The sequence below is a fragment of the Toxorhynchites rutilus genome, chromosome 2 (genome assembly GCF_029784135.1).
Source record: "Toxorhynchites rutilus septentrionalis strain SRP chromosome 2, ASM2978413v1, whole genome shotgun sequence".
Lineage (NCBI taxonomy): Eukaryota > Metazoa > Arthropoda > Insecta > Diptera > Culicidae > Toxorhynchites > Toxorhynchites rutilus.
Window position 1 is genome coordinate 144834061 of NC_073745.1, and position 22768 is coordinate 144856828.

Here is a 22768-nt window from a genome sequence, read left to right on the forward strand (position 1 = left end):
TACCCATATTGATGAGGTTTTTGGAAAAAGAATATATATGGCGCCATTTTGTGGTGGCGGCCATTTTGGATTTTCATTTTGCATAAATAACTGTGTTCTACTAGTCAATCCCTTTCATTTGATATACATTTTGATGGGGTTTTGGGAAAATATCTACATAATACGCCATTTTGTAGCGGCCGCCATCTTGGATTTTCAAGATCATGGAATACGCAGTTTTATAATGACACCAGAGATAAAGATGTGTTCCAATATTCAGATCAGTCCCGAATGAAGATGGTCGGGGAGTGTAAAATGATTCATCGTGCAATCTCACGATTGTTTGCTGCACTCTTTTTGCCATGATTATTCCAAGCAGATACAAGAGTGATTCATAATCAGGTGTGGAGAAATGAGCGAATGAACTTTTCCAGTCACCATCATCTTCAAAAATGGGTCGAGTTCGTTCCGTTTCAGCAGTGCATCGCAGGCGTTGATTCGGTCTAAAAGATTTTTTTGCGTCAACTCGTGTGGCACACATACATCCAGCTTTTTTTGGAATCCAATCTTCTGCAAATGGTTCCAAACGGTTTTATGGTCTATACCCAGTTCCTGGCCAATCGAGCGAGTGATCACATGCCGGTCTACTTGGATGATTTCAACGATTTTATCGGTTTCTACGAGGATTGGCCTACCAGTACGGGGTGTATCTTCGACAGCCACTGCACCAGAACGAAATCGATCAAACCAACGCTGTGCTGTGCGAATCGTTACAGTATCGGGTCCATAAATTACACGAATTTTATCGGCCGCCTTCGTTGCAGTTTTACCTCGCAGGTAGTAAAAACGTAAAATATGGCAAATTTCTTGCTTGGTGGACTCCATCTTTGACGCGCTATAACTTGAGACCGTAAAGGACAATCACAACACTGTCAAAACGACACTTGTAGCACAGATTGTCGTCTTTAAATAGCCGTATAGTATAACCCGAAGCGATAAGTACAACACAAGATATGCCCGGCAGAGTGTCGAGTTTATAGTAGACTTCAAAAACGTAAGATATAGTAGAATCCCGATTATCCGCGGAATCTGGCTAGGTCACCGCGGATCATGAAAATAGCGGAAAACGCAAGAAATGAAAAAAAAGATGTAAACACAAAAAAAAGATATTTTAGAATAATAACTATGTTTTAGGAATAATCTAACTATCCATCTGTGAGGTCGTGTACACCAGTAGTCAAGTAATGTCGAAGCCAAGCCAAATAAAAATTCCGGGAAAGTCCATTGAATTACTATGAAACTCGCTTTCGCGGATAAACCGCACCGCGGATCATCCGCTCGCGGATAATCGAGGTTCCACTGTATATGTTTCGTTTTGTGCTATGTTTTTAATAGGCTTTAAACTTTGCAGTCCATTCGTCTTCATAGGATATATAGAAAATATGTTCTAGTGTATCAACTTTTTTGTTTTTTCTTACATCACCATTCGAAATTAATTCATTTTTAATGCATACGTTATTGTTACGAATTAGCACCAATTGGCCTACCTGAGTTGATTACGAAATTAAAGAACGCAAATATCGTCTTTGATCATCGATGTGAACATTTATGCTTAGTAAATGTTCTTTCTCTGTTCTATCTTCTTGAAAAAAAAAACTTGAATGTTCTAAACTTTTTATATGTAAAAACATGCCCTTTCACCTGATGGAAAACTCTTGGTATATATCATTATATGCCATTTATTCCGATGTCAACTGCTCGATTATGAAAACAGTTAATGGAATCAACGACTGTTTCACATTACACAACACGAAACATGCATCTGACATTAACCTTGAAGTCGCATATTTTTCTCATTTCTCTATGCTTTTCGTCAATGTGATATTGACATCGGCTCTCAGAAGATCGAAATTGATCTCAATTGAATCACCTCTGTTTCGGAAACAACATTCAGATACCATTTTTCAATTGCCATAAAATTAACACATCATTCCAATGAAATTTATTCGAGTGGTAGAAAAAAATGTTGATAAATAAACTATGTTCACCGGGAACATATAAAATCTAGATTTCCGGTAATCCAACGATGCATATTTGAAAGTCGAAGATGTGATGGAATTGCTATGAAAAAACATTGGGTCACCCATTTCGAACGATGCTCACATTGAGATTTTTGCTCAATTTATCATCGTTCCATAAAACGAAACAATCAAGGCCTGATCGTCCCATAAAATTATATTGGCGCGAAAACGAAACTGCGATATCCTATCGATTGATAACATATGGATTCACAAAACCTGTACAACCTGTATCCGGTTAGTAGTGCATCAGCTGTAAATGCTTTCTACCTGCGAACTGGGTTCCGAATTTTATGGTAGCTCTTAATTTGACGTAATACAACTGGTCGATAAAAAACAATAAACACAATCCCAATATTGATTGAGGTCGTAATGAAAAATGGGGTCGTTTGTATGTCTCGTTCCAAATAAATATTTATTTCCTAATCTTTTGGTTCACAAAATAGTTTTGCTTTGGTTGTTAATAAACTCACGATAAGTACACGAAACAAATCGTACAATACCTGCGCCAGGAGATAAAGCTAGTAAAAATATACAAACAACTATTTACAACAATTTACTTTCTAATCGTAGAATTAATGTTACTTTTTTGGTATAACAATGTGCGCAGAGTTTGTTACTCGCTTGGAAAACATTTGTGCTGATATAGAAAAATGATTAGTGTAATGTTTAGAGTCGCGTGGGACTGCTGTGATTTTTTTTTCTTGCTGAAAATAAAGATGCCTTCGCAGATCACTGCAGGGTAAGACACAAAAAAGAAACTCATCTGAATCGTAGGCGTCATTACAGTTCCCTCGATCGGACTTAGAAGCTAACGGTGAAATCTTCGCAATAATTTACACATTCATTAAGACACTGGTAGTAGTAATATCATAATAAAACAAAATAAGAATATCGTTTATCGCTTTTAGCGTTCCCTAAAATTCTAGTGTGACATATACATAGAAAGGTGGTGTTTAGTATCCGATCGTGTTGGACAATACTGCTGCGGTCAGTGCGTAGAATAAGGCCTGCAAAATCGAAATACTCGCTCGAAAGGCAGCGCCTGAAATTAAACAAACGAATTGAAGAAAAAATCACGTTTTTTTGTGAGACGAATCTACTTCTTCAACTAACCGTGATACATTTTCTCCCTCTTTTTGGTATAGTTGGTCCCCGGTATCGATAACTGGCAGTGGATGGACGCATCCTTGGAGTCATCACTGAGTACATGCTGCAGAACGACATCGAATGTACCTGGATTTTGTTTTTCGGAAAGAATCACTTCATTTGTTTGCGTTTCGTCAATACTGGAATGGGAAAAATATTCGCAAAAAATTATTATTATTTTCATTTGTACAAATTTGTACATGCGAAAACATGCGTCCTAAATTCAAATTGTCAAAGTGAAAAAAAAACCTCAAAATTGAACAGGATTCAAGCCGAACCCAACAGATGGTCCACTCCAACAATAATCACTTTTACAACACTTCATTACGCAAAAACGACTGCGCAAAAAATGATGTCGCCAAATGGTATGATCCAAGATCAAAATAGCAACGGTGCGGAACCAAACTCTTATGCCCGCCAGCGTTTGATCAAAGCATAGATATTTCTTACCTTGAAACCTTGAAAACTTCACCAGAAATGATCATCAAACAAATCCAACGTAAGATATTGGCATGCCAGAAACTCTCAATCTAATATGAAAATATCATAATAAAAGTTGCAAGACATTCGCAACTAACTCCAGCAACTGATATAATTATTCTCCATGGAAGCAAATGAATCACATACCTCGATTGAACCGTATCGCATAAAACCACACTCAACATTCCAAATAAATGCCTTCGGGCATTACACTTTGTCACACAGCAAAAACATGATTAAAATTGAAAATTGGTGGTGGAAATTAAATTTAGAAAACCAGTGCTATCCAATGTTTTGATATTCGAACGAGTTGATTTTGTCGTATGTGTTACGCGACAACCCTCGCTGATTAATAGCTATTATTCCGAATTAGACTACCAACAAATATTCTCAAGAATACAGGCTGAACGAACCTATAATGTTTGCTATAATGGTTACCCCATCCAACGCTTATCGGTAACTGAACATAAATTCACGTTCGATCTCAAATGGCAAATGTTCACGATTTTACATTATTTAAATAATAGTTTCAGTATAAATCCATCCGTATCCGGATTCGTATCAGGTATCCCAATCTTTCATTCTGATTCATGATTCACGACTCACAGAGGAGCTTGACTTAAATAGTCAATAATCTGGGCAAAAATATCTCAACGCATTTTTTTATTTGAACCGGGGTATAACGACAATCTCTGTTTGTGAGTTTGGTTGATTGAACATCAAATTATATCCACTTATAGGCGATATATTACTTAACCTCAAGATAGAAAACATCAAGGAATTCGTATACTGTTTGCCGTTTGTGAATAGTAATTTGATTCCAAACACTATAAATACCGCTTCAAGATACCAATTTCATAGAAAAAATATCCAATAAAATTTTCTTTAAATTTATCAGGAGTTTAAGAGCTTCTAGGTTTGTTGGGAGCTGAACGATCAAGCAAATCATCAGCTCCTTTGGATTCTATTGGAAGAGTGTTCAATATTCCAGCATAAATCCGAGAAAGATGACATTATAGCCTTGAAAATGACCAACTCAAAGGAAAACAAAATCTCTTTCCCACTTTTTTGCCAACCATAATTTTCATAAATTGGAAGGAAATCTGAAAGAAATCAGGATTCTTAAGGAGGGTGGTTCTTAACCGACTTCAATTGTAAAAATCATTATGTAATACTAGCTGACCCGAAATCATGACTCAAAAACGATAAAAATCACATCTCTGATTTTTGGATATCATACCTCAGTTTTCAAGAAAAAAACATTTAAAAAATATAGTGCCCTCTAGTCCAAAGATATATTAAATTATATATATTAAAAACTAATAAAATCAATAATTAAGAAAACAAAATACGATTTTATCGCTAGTGTAATATTTTTTTCAAAGAAAACTAGCTCATTGGGTCAATTTGATATGTTGATTATCTGAATCGGTTCAGTGGTTTTAAAGTTATCAATTTTTGGAAAAAAAATCTATTTTGGAGAAAAAAAGGGTTTTCCCTAGGGACACCCTAGAAAGGAAACGGGCACCCTTTTGAAAAAAATTAAAAATACGGCTCTAATGTTTTGCTATAAGGAACAAGACTACCAATTTTCTTGGAAATCTGAGAACCACTATAGCATGGAATGGCTGTATATAAACATGCAGGCTTATCTCTTAGTCATTTATGGCATCGGTTTCAATCGTTGCAGAGTTCTTTCAAAATACTTTTCGATGGTGATAAAAAGAAAATTTAAAATTTAGCACTGGCAAATTCGAGTTGAAAAATGAAAACGGCAGCCACAGCTCGGAAATCTGGAAATCAAGATAGGGTATGCGAATTGTTTGAAGTTGAGTTTCACGGAGACCGGCGTTATGAACCACGTCTCTACATACGATTTATTTCTCTATGTATAATTATATGTGTTTAATTGTGATTACACATAACAATGTACTAAAAGCTAGAAAATAATTAGGCAAGTAGCAGTTAGCACTTATAACACCTCTCCTTCATTAGTCTAGGGCATTGATAAGACTAAAATAAAATCTTGGGGCTCGTTGGATTTCCATTATCCACAATTAGCGACTTCATCATATGTCCCACGATTTAATTTTAGTCTTATCAATGCCCTAGACTAATGAAGAAGAGGTGTGATAACTGCTAACTACTACTTGCCTAATTATTTTCTAGCTTTTAGTACATTGTTATGTGTAATCACAATTAAACCGTTTAGCTTGAAATGTTTTTTTTACTTATTTTATTTATATATATATATATATATATATATATATATATATATATATATATATATATATATATATATATTGAGATTTGTCAAAAATACGTTCTTTATAAAAAAAACGCCTTGGATGCATTCTGAGTAACAAGCTCTAGTGCAAGATGAAGGAAATTTCTTTAGCGAAAAATTCCCCCGACCTGAATGGGAATTAAACCAGAACCCCCGGCATGTTAGGTGTGACGCTAACCACTCGGCCACTGGACCACGGGAGAGTTTGAGTTGCGAAACGTATTGATTTAATGGAGTCCGGCTGCAGCCATTGATTCCGTGAACCCAAATTCGGCTTCCGTGGAGGCGTTGCAAGGCTAACTGTATGTCTTCATCGAACATACATGATAAGTACGGAAGATTATAGTCACCGACTTCGACTAGCCGTGGGGTTGCCGGCTTAGCATAGCACTTCGGGTCCTGCTCCCTGTCCATGTCGTAGAAGGCGACTAATCGGGTGATAACGCAAGTAAGGGCGCGGTAAAGCCTACGGAGACTGCACGGGGGGAATACCGTGTACAGGAGCAACGAGAGGAGTGCCTGGCATATCAGGATCGTCGCCAGTAAGATCCTGATTACGATATACTGGTATGGCATGGAAAACGGACACGATGCGGAAATGCGTTGAATTCGACGTAACAGGCTGACAATCGTGCCATTCTGCTCCCTGAGTAAGGAAGGGTGACACCTTCCTGAAACGGCGTGTGGGCTAATGGTGCGGTTGCCCTCGTCCCGATAACAATCTTGGCAGGCATCCGGGTACGTTCGAAGCTCCGCTGGGATTTGGCACTAGGTACTAGGCTCAGATGTCAGATTCCTGTCTTACGCTTATCCGGCTCCGAACACGGTCCCCATGAAGGACCATGTCAACCACTGCATGGTCTCACTGCTTGCATAGATAACCATGGGATCATAAAAAGCGACTAAAGCATAGTTCATCTTAAATCTGGACGCATTAAAACGGGTCTATCTCGGAGCTATGTGAACGAAATAAAATGTTATGTACTCAAAATTTAGGTCTTTTATTGCACTTTGAAGGAAAAATAACAAAAAAATTATTCCGATGTGGTTTTGATGAAATATCGAACTTTTCGGCGAATATCACTCATCATAGTTTGGACACCCTGTTCGCTAACCTCAGCGGCCATTTTGTTCCACCATCTCTTCATCTCTGTTGCATCCCAAGTCGTCCTACCATTCTTCTTCATCTTCTGCTTGACAATTGCCCAATATTTTTCGATAGGGCGAAATTGAGGGCAGTTGGGTGGGTTGATTTTCGACAAAATCCACTCCGTTGTCTCGATACCACTGTAGTATCTTTGCTGTAGTGGTAGCTTGCCAAATCTGGCCAAAACTTTACTGGTCCTTTCTGGGATCTAATGTACGGAAGAATACGTTTTCCCAGGCACTCCTCCTTGTACATCTTGGAGTCCATGGTCTTGTTTGTCACAAAAACCGGGGTTTTTCGTCCGCAGCTGCGAATACCTTGCCAGATCAAACATATTCTTGCAAACTCATCGGCAAAAACGAATTTGAACTTGCCGGGGACATCACCCCGACCAGTGGCTTTATAAAATTTTTGGCTTGGAAGCTGTCCAAAATCCATCTTCACGTACGTTTCGTCATCCATGAGGATGCATTCGTCGTACTTCGTTAGAACCTTGTTGTATAACTTCCGAGCACGTCCTTTGGCTACTATATTCTGCTTCAATGTCCGGTTTGGTTGCTTACTGGCCCGATAAGATCGTATTCCTTCGCGCAGACGAATCCTTCTGACGGTGCACCGGTCGGCATTGAATTTCTTGGCGATGTCATAGCCCGACTGCTCTGAGTTTGCCTTGATCGTTCTCAACACCTTCAAATACTGATAGAGGAAACATTTCAAAACAAAGTGCTGTCAAAACATTCTAGATCCGACCACTAGGAGCACTGTGGTATAATATACAGTGCGTCCAGATTTAAGATAAATTATGCTTTATGTACAACGAGTGGAGATAGCGGCCCGGAGGTGGGACCCAACAAGCATAAATAATTACGATAACACTCCAACAAACGATGGAGAGGAGAATGTGTTCGCGAGAAGCGGAGATTACCTGTTCGTACTCGAGTGCACACAACGAGTACCAGCAGTGCCAAACCCAGAGAAGAGCAGCAAGCACCCCAGGAAGAACTTGGATCGGCATCAAGCAGTTTTTCACGACGACTTCAAGCAACAGCACATCCCAAGAAGGGCTACAACTTGATAGGGCCAGCATAACAGACGTCGGAAAGAAGGTAAATGAGCTGTATGATGATAAGTATTATTAGTTTTACTCTTAATGCATAAGGAATACAAAAATTAGTTGTGGAGGAAGATAGAGGATCTGTTTTTACCGTCTCCTTGTCCTTGAAGTTTGACGAGTGAGAAAATTGAATGAACGAAAACTTGAAGCGGAGTTTTTGGTCATATGGATGTTTCCGGCCACTGCTTTCCAACGAAACAGTTGTTTTTTTTTCGCGTAGTTTTTGGTAGTTTTCTCGACGATGATATCGTAGGATACTTTTACGAGAGACGACGCAATATAAATTACAGTTCTTAGCTTGGAGTTTCTAAGATGGAACCCCCTCTCCCTTCCTATTTCTGTGTATTTTTCATTGACTCTTGCCCTTTTTAAAACTTCCGCTTTGTTTTTTGTTGCCCGCCGAACACTACGCTTACATTTCACGGTCAGGTCTGGGTCACAATCAAAATCAAAAGGCATTCCGATTATGTTGAGCTGCGCATGCTTCTTGCGACATCGGATGTAAACAATGAACAACATTGTATATCTATTATTATGTATTATGTATATGTATTAGAAACATGGCTTATTGGGTTTCTCAAACAAACGAATATTTGCAATATTTGCAATTTAAGAGGGTAGTAGCGTAGAACCAACTTTTTCTAAATTTTGATAGTCGATGTAGGTACCCTCAATGACTTAAAATCTGCCAAAAAGCGAATTTTGATGAAAATTTCGTTTATGGGGTTTCTCAAACAAACGATTCAAATAGCTATACAATAGGCGACAGTCGGTGATAAGGGAAATGCAGGCAATATCGGGCGAGCTTAGAGTCGTACCAAACAATGTGCAGGAGGAAAACGAGGAAATCCTTGCCCGAAAGAGCGCAAGTGTCTTCATTGCGGCGGGACTCCTCATGATCTTACTCAATGCCCGGTGTACATACAACGAGGGGAAAAAATCAAGCGTTCCTTAAAAGAACGTTCCAAGCGGACTTATGCAGAAATGCTTAAGAGTCCCGTTCCAACGACTCAGGACAATCCCTACTCCATTCTGCAGAACGACGAGCCTGTTGCTGACGCTCCCAATGCAGGAAGTTCCGGTACATCGCAGGGTGCCATCAGGAAAAGAAAAATTACTTCTTTTCCATCACTCCCCAGAAAGAAAACCGAAACTTCCCAAGTTGGAATGAAAACTCGAATCGAACGTGCTGAGAATAGACCGAAGCAAGTACCTCCTGGTTTAAGCGGTTCTTCTACGCACCAGGGGTCCTCAGCACTTCCCGGAGCAGCACCCAACACGTCTGCTCCTTTTTCGCGGTCGAGGCAACAGCCACAATCTGGCTTGCTTGCGCTTTCTGACCTGGTGGACAACATTTTAAATGCTTTAAATATAAACGACCCTCTTAAAAGCATAGTATTATGTTTGCTTCCGATTGTGAGAACATTTTTGAAAGAAAAATGTGGTTTTTTGGCAGCGTTCATTTCCCTCGATGCCTGATTCAGGGCAAGATGTCAAGGATTTGACCACTGTAATACAGTGGAATTGCAGAAGCATCATTCCTAAACTAGATCAGTTTAAATTTTTAGTTCACAGCTCTAACTGTGATGTATTTTCTCTCTGTGAAACATGGCTTTCTTCAGCCGATGAGCTGAATTTCCACGATTTCAACATTATTCGCCTCGATCGAAATGACTCGTTTGGTGGCGTACTATTGGGGAATAAAAAATGTCACTCCTTCTATAGAGTCACTCTCCCATCGATGACAGGCATTGAAGTTGTTGCTTGCCAGACACAAATCAATGGCAAAGACCTCTGCATTGCTTCGATATATATCCCTCCCAGAACTACGGTAGGTCGCCATCAGTTCTTTGATACTATCGAGGCAATGCCGGAGCCGCGGTTAATCTTAGGTGATTTCAACTCCCATGGAACAGCATGGGGATCACTCTACGATGACAACCGTGCCACTTTGATTTATGATCTGTGCGACAACTTCAAATTGACAGTTTTGAATACTGGGGAAGCAACCAGAATAGCCAACCCTCCTGCACGGGCAAGTATGCTAGACATATCTCTATGCTCTTCTTCGTTATCCCTGGATTGCATGTGGAAGGTAATCCAAGATCCCCACGGTAGTGATCACCTACCAATAATTTTATCGATCGCTAATGAATCAAGCTTTCGTGAGTCAGTCAATATTTCGTATGACCTCACGAAGAATATTGACTGGAGAACATTTGCGGAAATAATATCTGAAGCAATTGTTTCAATGCATGAACTTCCTCCACTCGAAGAGTATAACTTTATATCGAGTTTGATTTACGAAAGCGCACTTCAAGCTCAAAAGAAACGTGTACCGGCTACCACTTTCCGACGTCGTCCTCCATCACTTTGGTGGGACAGGGTGTGTTCAAAGGTCTACCTTGAAAAATCATCCGCTTTCAAAAAATTCAGGAAAACTGGATTAGTGGAATGGTTTCTAAAGTACCAAGCTCTAGAAGCCAAACTAAAAGGTTTGGTTAAAGCAAAAAAGCGTGGATATTGGCGGAAGTTCGTCAATGGTTTGTCAAGGGAGACCGCTATGAGCACTCTTTGGAATACGGCTAGGAAAATGCGTGGCTGGAACCATACAAACGAAAGTGAGGAATACTCTGACCGTTGGATTTTTAACTTTGCAAGGAAGGTTTGCCCCGACACCGTTCCTGCACAAAACGTCGTACGCGACATTCCACTTCAAAGCGATTATGAGAATTTTTCGATGGTGGAATTCTCAATTGCCTTTCTCTCATGTAACAATTCAGCTCCGGGGTCGGACAAGATTAAATTCAACTTGTTGAAGAATCTTCCCGACTTGGCAAAACAGCGTTTGCTGAACTTGTTCAACAAGTTTCTGGAGCTGAATATTGTCCCGCATGACTGGAGACAAGTGAGAGTGATAGCCATACGGAAACCCAACAAGCCGGCTAGCGATCACAACTCGTATAGGCCGATTTCAATGTTATCCTGTATTCGTAAATTGTTAGAGAAAATGATTCTACTTCGTTTGGACAAGTGGGTCGAAACGAACAATTTACTGTCAAATACGCAGTTTGGCTTCCGCCGAGGTAAAGGGACGAATGATTGTCTCGCGCTGCTATCTTCTGAAATCCAAATCGCATTTGCTCGCAAAGAACAAATGGCTTCCGTTTTTCTCGATATCAAAGGGGCATTTGATTCAGTTTCCATGGAAATTCTCTCAGAGAAGCTTCATAATCGTGGACTTTCACCAATTCTCAATAATTTCCTGTACAATTTACTGTCAGAAAAGCACATGATTTTCTCTCATGGCAGCTCGAAATCTTCTCGTTACAGTTTTATGGGCCTACCACAAGGCTCCTGCCTAAGCCCCCTCTTGTACAGTTTTTACGTCAATGATATGGATGATTGTCTAACTAGAGACTGCACGTTGAGACAACTTGCAGACGATGGAGTTATTTCCATCACGGGTACTAATCCCGTCGTTCTGCAAAAGTCGTTGCAAGATACCCTGAACAATCTGTTCACGTGGGCCCTCAAGCTGGGTATCGAATTCTCTACGGAGAAAACTGAAATGGTCGTTTTTTCTAGGAAGCATGAACCCGCCCAATTCCAGCTTCACCTATCCGGCAAAACGATCCAACACTCTATGTTTTTCAAATACCTGGGTGTATATTTTGATTCTAAATGTACCTGGGGGAGACACATTGCATATTTGAAACAGAAATGCCAGCAAAGAATCAATTTTCTCCAAACAATTACCGGAACATGGTGGGGTGCCCATCCAGGAGACCTCATTCAGTTGTACAAAACAACGATATTATCAGTGTTAGAATATGGCAGTTTTTGCTTCCGATCAGCTGCCAGGATTCATATTCTCAAGTTGGAGAGAATACAATATCGTTGCTTGCGTATAGCCATGGGGTGTTTGCATTCGACACATACGACGAGTCTCGAAGTTTTGGCAGGAGTACCCCCGCTTACTCTTCGGTTCACAGAATTATCCTACAGATTTCTCATCCGTTGCAAGATCATGAATCCATTGGTGATTGATAACTTCGAAAATCTACTCCAACTGACTCCTCAGTCAAGTTTTATGTCTTTATACCATGAGTACCTTACCCACGACGTGCACCCTTCACCAGGCATCTCCAACCAAGTTTGCTTCCCATACTTCTGCAATTCCTCTGTCATTTTTGATCTGTCCATGCGAAAAAAAATCCATGGAATCCCAGATCACCTACGCTCCGATTCTATTCCGCCGATATTTTCGGCAGAATATGGGAAAGTTAGATCTGATAAAATGTTCTTTACTGACGGTTCATTCATAAACGGGTCCACTGGCTTCGGCATCTTCAATGAAAATTCCAGTGCCTCTTTCAAACTCAAAGATCCTTGTTCCGTGTATGTCGCTGAACTGGGTGCGATATATTACGCATTAGGGATCATTGAAACATTGCCCATCGACCACTATTTTATTTTTTCAGACAGTCTCAGCTCAATAGAGGCAATCCGCTCAATGAAATTTGATAAATGCTCATCTTATTTCCTAACAAGAATAAGACAACTATTGAGTGTTTTGGTCGAAAAATTATTCAAGATTACCTTAGCATGGGTTCCCTCTCATTGCTCGATACCGGGGAATGAGAAAGCGGACTCGCTAGCTAAGGTGGGCGCTTCAGAAGGCACACTTTTTGAAAGGCAAATTGCTTATAATGAATTTTTCCACATTCCTCGTCAGAATACGCTCGTAAGTTGGCAGCGCATGTGGAGTGAAGATGAGTTCGGTCGTTGGTTACACACGATTATCCCTAAGGTCTCGACGAGTGCATGGTTCAAGGGATTGAATGTAGGTCGTGATTTCATTCGCGTGATATCTCGGCTTATGTCCAATCACTACAACCTAAACACGCATCTCTATCGCACTGGGCTCGCAGCAAACAATCTTTGTGATTGTGGCGATGGCTACCACGACATCGAGCATGTTGTCTGGTCGTGTATCCGGTTCCATGCTGCTCGTTCTCAGCTCTCTAGAGCACTGAGAGCACAAGGCAGACAATCGGATATCCCCGTCCGGGATATCTTAGGTAGCCGGGATCCTGATCTTCTGCTTCATCTATACCTGTTCCTCAGAAACGCCGATGTCAACGTTTAATGATGTTTCCTTCGTTGTGTCCCCGTTTCATATCCCTCCTATCCAAACGATAAACTTTTACTTAGTCGCGGCAATACATACACACACTCTTTACAGATACACGGGCCAAAGGTTGTGCAGTCCACTGATCATTCAACAAGAGCCAAAGGTTGTACCGCTTATGACAACTCTACACGAGCTGATGATTGCGCCGGCTAGTGACCATTCTATCCTGGATTCCTCGAGTCGAGAAAGACGCACCACGCTAGATATGGGGTACAGACTAGGGGGGCGTTGCTGATTAATGGTCAGCTGCATCCCAATAGCAGGTATCCCGTGTCGGGCACACGTACAGAGCATCGAAGACTGCAACATACCAATTATGAGAACACTTGTAATACTAACCTCGAGCCAACCGCGAGTAATAGGTTACATATTACTAACATAGTTGTAAGCAAACATTGTAGAAAAATTGAACTCCCGGCCCCGTTAGGCTGACGCCATATGAGCCTTAATAAAATATATATTTTGGATAAAAAAAAAAAATGTGCAGGAGGAGAGAGGCGAGATGGACAAAGTTCTAGTTCAATAAAATTCAATCACCCTATCTGACTGATTGTCGATTCAGGCTCATGTGAGCGATCAGGCAGCAATAATGATGTGGAGATGGAATATTGAAATTCGGACGGCGTTGTAACGGTAATATCGATGAACAAACAGCACAATAAAAACACGGGATGCTTACGATACGGCAGTGATGTCAAGCAGTGATTCTAGAATACGCGTGTCCCACAGTGCAAATCGGCTGAACATTCTTCGACAAAATTTTGATCCACGTCTAATACTGATTAGGGTGAAAATTTCAAAATCTCGTGTCGAACAAACACTCTAAAATCATTGAGCCGTTAATCATGAATATCTAATCCTGTCGATACGAAGGACCGTTAAAACTTCACAATTGTATTGATGATATATTAGGCTGTCAAAAAAGTCCTGTGGTATTTCCGCGAGGTGTCATTGTAAGCGTGTAGTTCTAGTTGTATTCATTGTATCGAGTCATACTATAGCTTGTTGGAAAGGTATATTTGCTATAATATAGTCCTTGACAGTGTTTTGTTTGGTTAAGTCGTTTGGAGTTATAGTGTCGCAAATATGGAGCAAAACAAAGAGAAAATCCGACATATTTTACAGTACTACTATGACAAAGGCAAAAATGCATCCCAAGCTGCCAATAAAATTTGTGCAGTTTATGGACACGATACAGTTTCCATTTCCACCGCACAACGATGGTTTCAACGTTTTCGTTCTGGTGTAGAGGCCGTCGAAGATGCGCCACGCTCCGGAAGGCCTGTCGTCGAAAATTGCGACAAAATCGCTAAATTAGCCGAGAAAGACCGGCATAGTAGCAGCCGTAGCATCGGCCAAGAGCTGGGTATAAGTCATCAAACCGTTATTAACCATTTGAAGAAGCTTGGATTCACAAAGAAGCTCGATGTATGGGTTCCACACACGTTGACGCAAAAAAAACATCTTTGACCGTATCGACGCATGTGAATCGCTGCTGAATCGCAACAAAATCGACCCGTTTCTGAAGCGGATGGTGACTGGCGATGAAAAGTGGGTCACTTACGACAACGTGAAGCGCAAACGGTCGTGGTCGAAGCCCGCTGAAGCGGCTCATACGGTGGCCAAGCCCTCATTAACGGCCAGGAAGGTTCTGCTGTGTGTTTGGTGGGATTGTCAAGGAATAATCTATTATGAGCTGCTTCCCTATGGCCAAACGCTCAATTCGGACCTGTACTGCCAACAACTGGACCGCTTGAAGGTAGCACTCATGAAGAAGAGGCCATCTTTGATAAACAGAGGCCGCATTGTCTTCCATCAGGACAACGCCAGGCCACACACTTCTTTGGTGACGCGCCAGAAGCTCCGGGAGCTCGGATGGGAGGTTCTTTTGCATCCGCCGTATAGTCCGGACCTTGCACCAAGTGACTACCACCTGTTTTTGTCCATGGCGAACGAGCTAGGTAGTCAGAAGTTAGCCACAAAAGAGGCCTGTGAAAATTGGCTATCCGAGTTTTTTGCCAATAAGGAAGCGAGCTTCTATAACAGGGGTATTATGAAGTTGGCATCTCGTTGGGAACAAGTCATCGAACAAAACGGCGCATATTTGACTGAAAACAGATGATTGTAACTAATTTTATGAACAAATGAAAATTAAAAAAAAAATACCGCAGGACTTTTTTGACAGCCTAATATATAATCAAACTGGGTTCACCAGTGTCTTGAATCTTGAATGACATTAGCGTTCCCAGAGGAACTTTTGCCATCTGAACGTGAAAAATATTTACATCATTCTAATTAACATTTAGTTGAGATTTCTTATGCCAAATAACACGCCTTGAATGTATTCTGTATTCTGGTGCCGCTAGCCACTCGACCACAGATTCACAGATAGGAGAACACCTCTCCTAGAATATGTGAACAATTGTCTAAACTGACAAATCGTCCAATATATCAGATTGAATAAACTAAATTTCATGAGAAATTCCTTAGATACCATGCGCACAGAACTACTGCCGAATGGCTATCGTGAGTGCAATTTCTGTTTTTATTTATATTTTGAAGCTGGCAACAATATCGGGAAGATGTAGACAATCGATTTCATTCTGTTATTTTAAAGATTTTGTGGACTAACATAATTTTGTTATCTACAGATAAAAATTTGAACTACTTGAAAACTTCAAAGTTCTTACTTTAAAATGATATATTTCATCTTGAAGCATTGATTTTTTTGGAAGTTCCAGCATATCTAAAATCACCTAAATATTTCGACTTCGTACTCTGTTCCTTTAATTTTTTTTTGTCGAGTGTAGCGCGCAAAATCATAACTCGTGTACTCGCACACGATGTCACAGACCGTTCGTGTCTCTGTAATATTGCTGTTGTGTGCTTTATAGACTTTATTGGTATTTATTTACAGCCATTCCATGCCAAACCGATATTGTGGTTCTCAGATTTGCTTGTGCTTGTAAAAAATTGAGTTTTGTTTTTGTAATTGATAGTATTTCATAGTTTACATGGTCTCGAGACCAAGGGCGCTATATTTTTTTTCTTGGAAGCTAAGCTTCTTACATAACATATCCAAAAATCAGAGACGTGCTCTTTTTCTTTTTCAAGTTATGATTTTTCAAAATACACCGATTTTTCGAAAAATATTTGTTTCCCTTTTTTTTCCAAAAATGATTTTTTTAATACATAATATTTGAACTACTGCTCCGATACAGATGATCGATATATCAAATTTAAGCTAGTCTTTTTTGAAAAAATATTACACTTCCGAAAAAAATGGATTTTGTTTTCGTGATTATTTATTGTATATGCTTTTTATAGTTTGCATGGTCTCGGGGCCGCGGACGCAATATTTTTTCTCAAAAACTGAAGACTTTTCACATAACATATCTATAAATCTGAGATTAGTTTTTTTTTTCATTTTTAAGTGATGATTTTTCAAACATGGTTTTTGTTCCTTTTCTGTCTTCGTTCAGTATTCCTATGCGACTAGAATAGATCTGTGACTAGAATCATTTTTTTTTGCAAGTAAATTATTTTTTCAAAAAAAAAAGCTCATTGACTTTAATTTGATCTGCCGATTATCTGAATCGATCCAGTAGTTCAAAAGTTATGAATTTTCGAAAAAAGGCTTTTTTTGAAAAAAGGGGGAAAATGATTTTTAGACCATCGGTTAGCTAACCATCGGTATGATTTTTCAACCTAGAAAAGAAATATAAAAAACAAATACAATCAAAAATTACGAAAACAAAATCAATTTTTTCGCAGACTTAATATTTCCCCCAAAATACTAGCTCATTGGCTTTAATCTAATATGTCGATCATCTGAATCAGTTCTGTAGTTCAAAAGTTATGAATTTTCGAACTTGAACACTTGAAAAAGTCATTTTTGAAAAAAAAACAAAGAGGAATTTTTTTTTGAATTTTGAGTTTTACGAAATAAAAACAAAACTACCATTTTTCATTAAATTTCTTCAACTTCATTCCGTTCATATAGTCATTTGACTCGGCCTTCTCAAAACAGAATTATTTATTTTTCGGTCTTCGGACTAAAATCTATAAAATGTGAACAAAATCTCTCACTATAATTGCTGAAATTAAAGGTGAATGTTCGCGAATTCAAAGTTGTATATCGTACACCCTGATTGGAAGTCATTGGGTTAATCCTTCATGACAAGTGAAACAAAATCCGAAGAATTGAGTCAACGTTCCGCGTCACTTTCGATACTTACAATAAAGACAACTGCGGTTTCGGGAAAATATCGCTGACTTCACACGTGACGACAGTGCTGCCGTTGCTCTCCCGATGATAAGTAAGATTGAAGTCCGCCTCGGGGACTATAATTTGCAGGTGTCCCGTCTTGGTTTCATTCTCATCGTACGTTTGCACAGAACAACTGTAATTGCCGGTGAAATTTGCCATAGGGTTAATCAGCTTCAAGGCACGATATTTCTGATATCGGTCATCCGATACTGAGTAATCCAGATCGACATGACCTTTGAAAGATGTCTAAAAAAATATTTGGAAAATTAGTGGACCATCACAGGATATCTAAGCATATATCGATTCACTTACGAAGGCTACGGGTTTCTTCGAGGGAATCCATTGGTAGATTTGAAGGTCGTTGTGCTTCCACTTGAGAACGAAACCCTTCGCTTTATCTTCCTCCAGATCATACTCGCAATCCAACACGAGGTCCTCCGGTGGATCCTCCCCCTGTTGCAGAACATATGCCTGCGGCACGTCAAGCTCTGTGATTCGAAGGCATTGGGTAACTGAAAAAAAATAATGTGTCATCATTATTCTTTGAAATTCCATCCATTGCACATTTCATTAAATGCAGCGCTTCAAAATAAGCGCAGTTTTAGGAAATTTATAGTGATTACTCAACAAATAGTGATTACTCAACAAATTTATAGTGATTACCCAGCCAAATTAAACGTTCTGTCAGTGGGTCACCTTCGTCAGCATATAGAACTCAACCGCACCTAAGTCAGCAGGATATAATACCAAAATAATACGCGAAAAAAACAACAGACGATGATTCGCCGCATGATGTCTCTGTCAATCACATCTATAATTAATATCAGCGATACAACGCGTATGTAAAACGTGAGCGACACATTGTCATCGGGTGGCGGGAAGCGCTTGAAAAATGCTGTACCATCCATCCACGGCCGTTTTGAGTAATACCATTTATCAAAATGTGAATTTAGAGGGAAAATCCGTGCATAAGCTCACGCCATTATTCTTCGTGTGGCGTTGCATTCCATTCATTCTGTTTGTTATGAGCTGCTAGAGTACCGAAAATGAAATAAGCGCAAACCCTTCATACAATTTTCGTTTATTACGCCAACCTATTCTGGATGATTCTTTGTTTAAGAAGCATGTCTAGAAAATGTTCCTCATATTAAGAACACCCGTGATGTTGTTCACTTCGTTTCAGAATTTCAAAAAAAAAACATTGTTTTTCAAGATAAATCAGTCATCGAGCCATTTTCGTACATTTTCATAAGACGAACAAATTATGATTCGAAGGGGCCAAGTCTGGTGAATCGTAGTTGGCGATTGATCCCGATTGAGCAGCCTAATCGTTCCATGTAACGGAGCATTGGCATCAAGAAAAATCACTTTTTTTTTATAAATTCGTTTATTTTTACAGGCTCAGTTGCATAAGTTTAAAGGAGCCGAAATCTTAAATATATTTTTAAAACTATATATATGAACAATTTTCTTAAATCTATGGTTAGTAATGTGGGAAACCGATTACTCGCGGTGAACTCGAGATTAGAAGGGTGACATATTTTTCTCAGGAAAAGGATGGGGTATAAGGAAATTATTACAATGTTGATAATCACACACACTCAATTCTTAAATCTATTCGTACATCTATTGTGAATTTACATTTCATTCTCCTGTTTATAGCAAGCGGACCAATTACTCATAAAGGAAGAAATGGAGGGTATAAGGATATAAGGATAATCACACACGAACATCGATAGATTTAAGGAAAACATATATTTGGGACATGTAATCAAGGTCTAACCGAGCCAACACATCTCTCACCGGCACATTGGGCTGCCTTCCTCTAGCCCGAAGGGAGTTCTCTAAATTCGATCTGGCAACAAGATACACCTCACACGACCAAACAACGTGTTCGATGTCGTGGTAGCCTCGGCCACAAACGCAGATATTGCTGCCGGCCAGATTGAAACGAAAGAGTAGCGCGTCTAACGAACAGTGATTGGACATGAGTCGGGAGAAGGTGCGAATAAAGTCCCGACTCAAGTCCAGACTTTTGAACCATGGTTTGAGGTTAACCTTAGGGATAATCGAGTGAAGCCACCGGCCCAATTCACCTTCGTTCCATTTGCGTTGCCAGTTAGCGATGGTATTTTTACGGACTAAAGAGTAAAATTCATTGAAGGCGATTTGACGCTGATAAATATCGCCTTCAATCGCACCTACCTTTGCTAATGAGTCAGCCCTCTCATTACCCGGAATTGAGCAATGAGAAGGGACCCACACAAAGGTAATGACATAACAGCGTCTGGATAAAGCACTCAAATTTTCTCGTATTCTCTCAAGGAAGTACGGCGAGTGCTTTTCCGGCCTCACTGAACGGATAGCTTCGACAGAGCTAAGACTATCCGTTACAATGTAATAGTGTTCAACAGGTCGTGAGGCGACGCTGTCCAGCGCCCAATGAATTGCTGCCAATTCAGCAATATACACTGAGCAAGGATTCTGAAGACTGTGTGAGGTGCTAAAAAATTCGTTGAACACTCCAAATCCTGTGGACTCGTTTATAGTGGACCCATCAGTAAAGTACATATTATCACAATTGATACCCCCATACTTTTCATCGAAGATCGTTGGAGCGATCCTCGATCGTTGGTAATCTGAATATCCATGGATATCTTGCTTCATGGACAGATCAAAATGCACAGAGGAATTGATGTAGTCAGGGAAACAAACACGGTTGGGAATATACGAAGAAGGATCAACCTGCATGGAGATGAATTCATGATATGAACTCATGAATCCGGAGTGAAAATTTAGCTCGATCAGCTGCTCAAAATTTCCGATCACCAATGGGTTCATGACCTTACACCGGATGAAGAACCGAAGAGATAATAAATTGAAGCGATCTTTTAGTGGGAGTAGGCCTGCCAAAACCTCGAGACTCATGGTATGCGTTGAGGGCATACATCCCAACGCGATACGGAGACAAAGATACTGAATTCGCTCGAGGTGTGTTTTGGCAGCTGATTGAAAGCAGAAACTGCCATACTCCATCACTGAGAGAATAGTTGTTCGATACAACATTATAAGATCTTCGGGATGGGCTCCCCACCAGGTGCCGGTAATTGTACGGAGAAAGTTTATTCTTTGTTGACATTTTTTACTCAGATACCTAATATGGGCCCCCCAAGTACATTTGGAGTCGAACCAGACCCCAAGATACTTGAATGACATAGCATGAGTGATCGGTTTACCCAAAAGTTGAAGCTTTGGTTTTGCTGGTCTATGCTTCCTAGAAAAAACCACCATCTCTGTTTTCTCCGTGGAGAATTCGATCCCTAGCCCAATGGCCCAGGTTGAAAAATTGTTCAAAGTATCTTGTAAGGGTCCTTGCAGGTCGGATTCGTTTGATCCTACGACAGACACCACTCCATCATCTGCAAGTTGTCTTAGGCTGCAATTTTGTGTAAGGCAATTGTCGATGTCGCTTACATAGAAGTTGTACAAAAGGGGGCTTAAACATGAGCCCTGGGGGAGTCCCATGTAAGAGACCCGACTTACTGCCGAATCTCCGTGAGAAAAGTTCAAATGCTTCTCACAAAGCAAGTTATATAAAATATTATTCAATAGAGGCGGAAGACCCCGAGAGTGTAATTTGTCTGACAAAACCTCTATTGAAACAGAATCAAAGGCCCCCTTTATGTCCAAGAATACTGAAGCCATTTGTTTTTTTCCGGCGTAAGCCATTTGAATTTCTGAAGAAAGCAACGCAAGACAATCATTCGTCCCCTTGCCCCTGCGGAACCCATATTGTGTATCTGAGAGTAGGCCATTCGTTTCAACCCATCGATCAAGGCGAAACAAGATCATTTTCTCCAACAATTTCCGTATACAAGACAGCATTGCTATTGGGCGGTACGAATTGAAGTCGGACGCGGGTTTTCCGGGTTTTTGAATAGCTATAACTCGTACTTGTCTCCAATCATCTGGAACAATATTATTCTCCAGAAACCGATTGAATAAATTCAACAAGCGATGTTTCGCCACATCAGGGAGGTTTTTCAGCAAGTTGAACTTAATTCTATCCGATCCCGGAGCAGAATTGTTACATGAAAGGAGAGCAAGAGAGAATTCTACCATCGAAAACTCGGAATCAAGATCGCACCTATCTTGTGGTATATCTCGAACAATTTTTTGCACAGGAGCGGAATCAGGACAAACCTTCCGTGCAAAATTAAAAATCCATCGATGTGAATATTCTTCGCTTTCATTCGATGAAGAGCGATTTCTCATGTTTCGAGCCACTTTCCATAATTTTTTCATTGACGTTTCTCGTGACAAACCTCCCACGAAGTTTCGCCAATAAGCACGTTTTTTCCCTTTGATTAAGTTTTTAAATTGATCTTCAAGGGCTAAATACGTTTGAAAATTTTCAGGGGTTCCACGTTTCCGAAAAGCTTTAAATGCATTCGATTTTTCTACATAAAGCTTGGAACATTGGCTATCCCACCATAGATTGGGAGGCCTTCGGGAAATGGTGGAACCTGGGATGGGTTTCGTTTGAGCGCGAACCGCGCTGTCATAGATCAAACGAGAAAGGAAGTTATACTCCTCCAATGGAGGTAAACCATCTCTGGAATTGATGGCTAGAGCAATCGCGTCCGCATATTTTTTCCAGTCAATGTGTCTTGTAAGGTCATATGCCATGTTTATAGATTCAGAAGAATTCGACCCAATGGTGATGGAAATTTTGATTGGCAAGTGATCACTACCGTTGGGGTCCTGGATTACATTCCACTTGCAATCTAACGATAGTGAATTCGAGCAAAGCGAGAGGTCAAGAGCACTTGGGTTAGCAGGAGGTTTAGGTACACGTGTTGTTTCCCCAGTGTTCAAAAGTGTCATATTGAAGCTGTTACAAAGATCATATATCAACAGTGAACGATTGTCGTCGTACTGTTCCCCCCAGGCAGTTCCGTGAGAGTTGAAGTCTCCTAAGATCAATCGTGGCTCAGGAAGGAGTGAGCACATGTCAACAAGTTGCTTGCGGCTAACCGCAGCTCTCGGAGGCCAATACAAGCTGAC

The 22768-nt window shown here is 40.2% G+C and overlaps 1 protein-coding gene across 7 annotated transcripts in view; it reads right to left on the reverse strand.

Moving 5' to 3' along the window:
- Positions 1 to 2445: 2445 nt before the first annotated feature.
- Positions 2446 to 22768, reverse strand: part of LOC129764548 (uncharacterized) — a 47826-nt gene continuing 27503 nt past the window's right edge. For all 7 annotated transcript variants that reach the window (XM_055763748.1, XM_055763747.1, XM_055763751.1 and 4 more), the window contains exons 3-6: positions 18014 to 18213; positions 17670 to 17947; positions 3174 to 3346; positions 2446 to 3102 (exon numbers count right to left, since the gene is read on the reverse strand). In XM_055763748.1, coding sequence (XP_055619723.1) covers positions 3014 to 3102; positions 3174 to 3346; positions 17670 to 17947; positions 18014 to 18213 — 740 coding nt within the window. In that variant the 3' untranslated portion in view covers positions 2446 to 3013. The remainder of the gene's footprint in view (positions 3103 to 3173; positions 3347 to 17669; positions 17948 to 18013; positions 18214 to 22768) is intronic.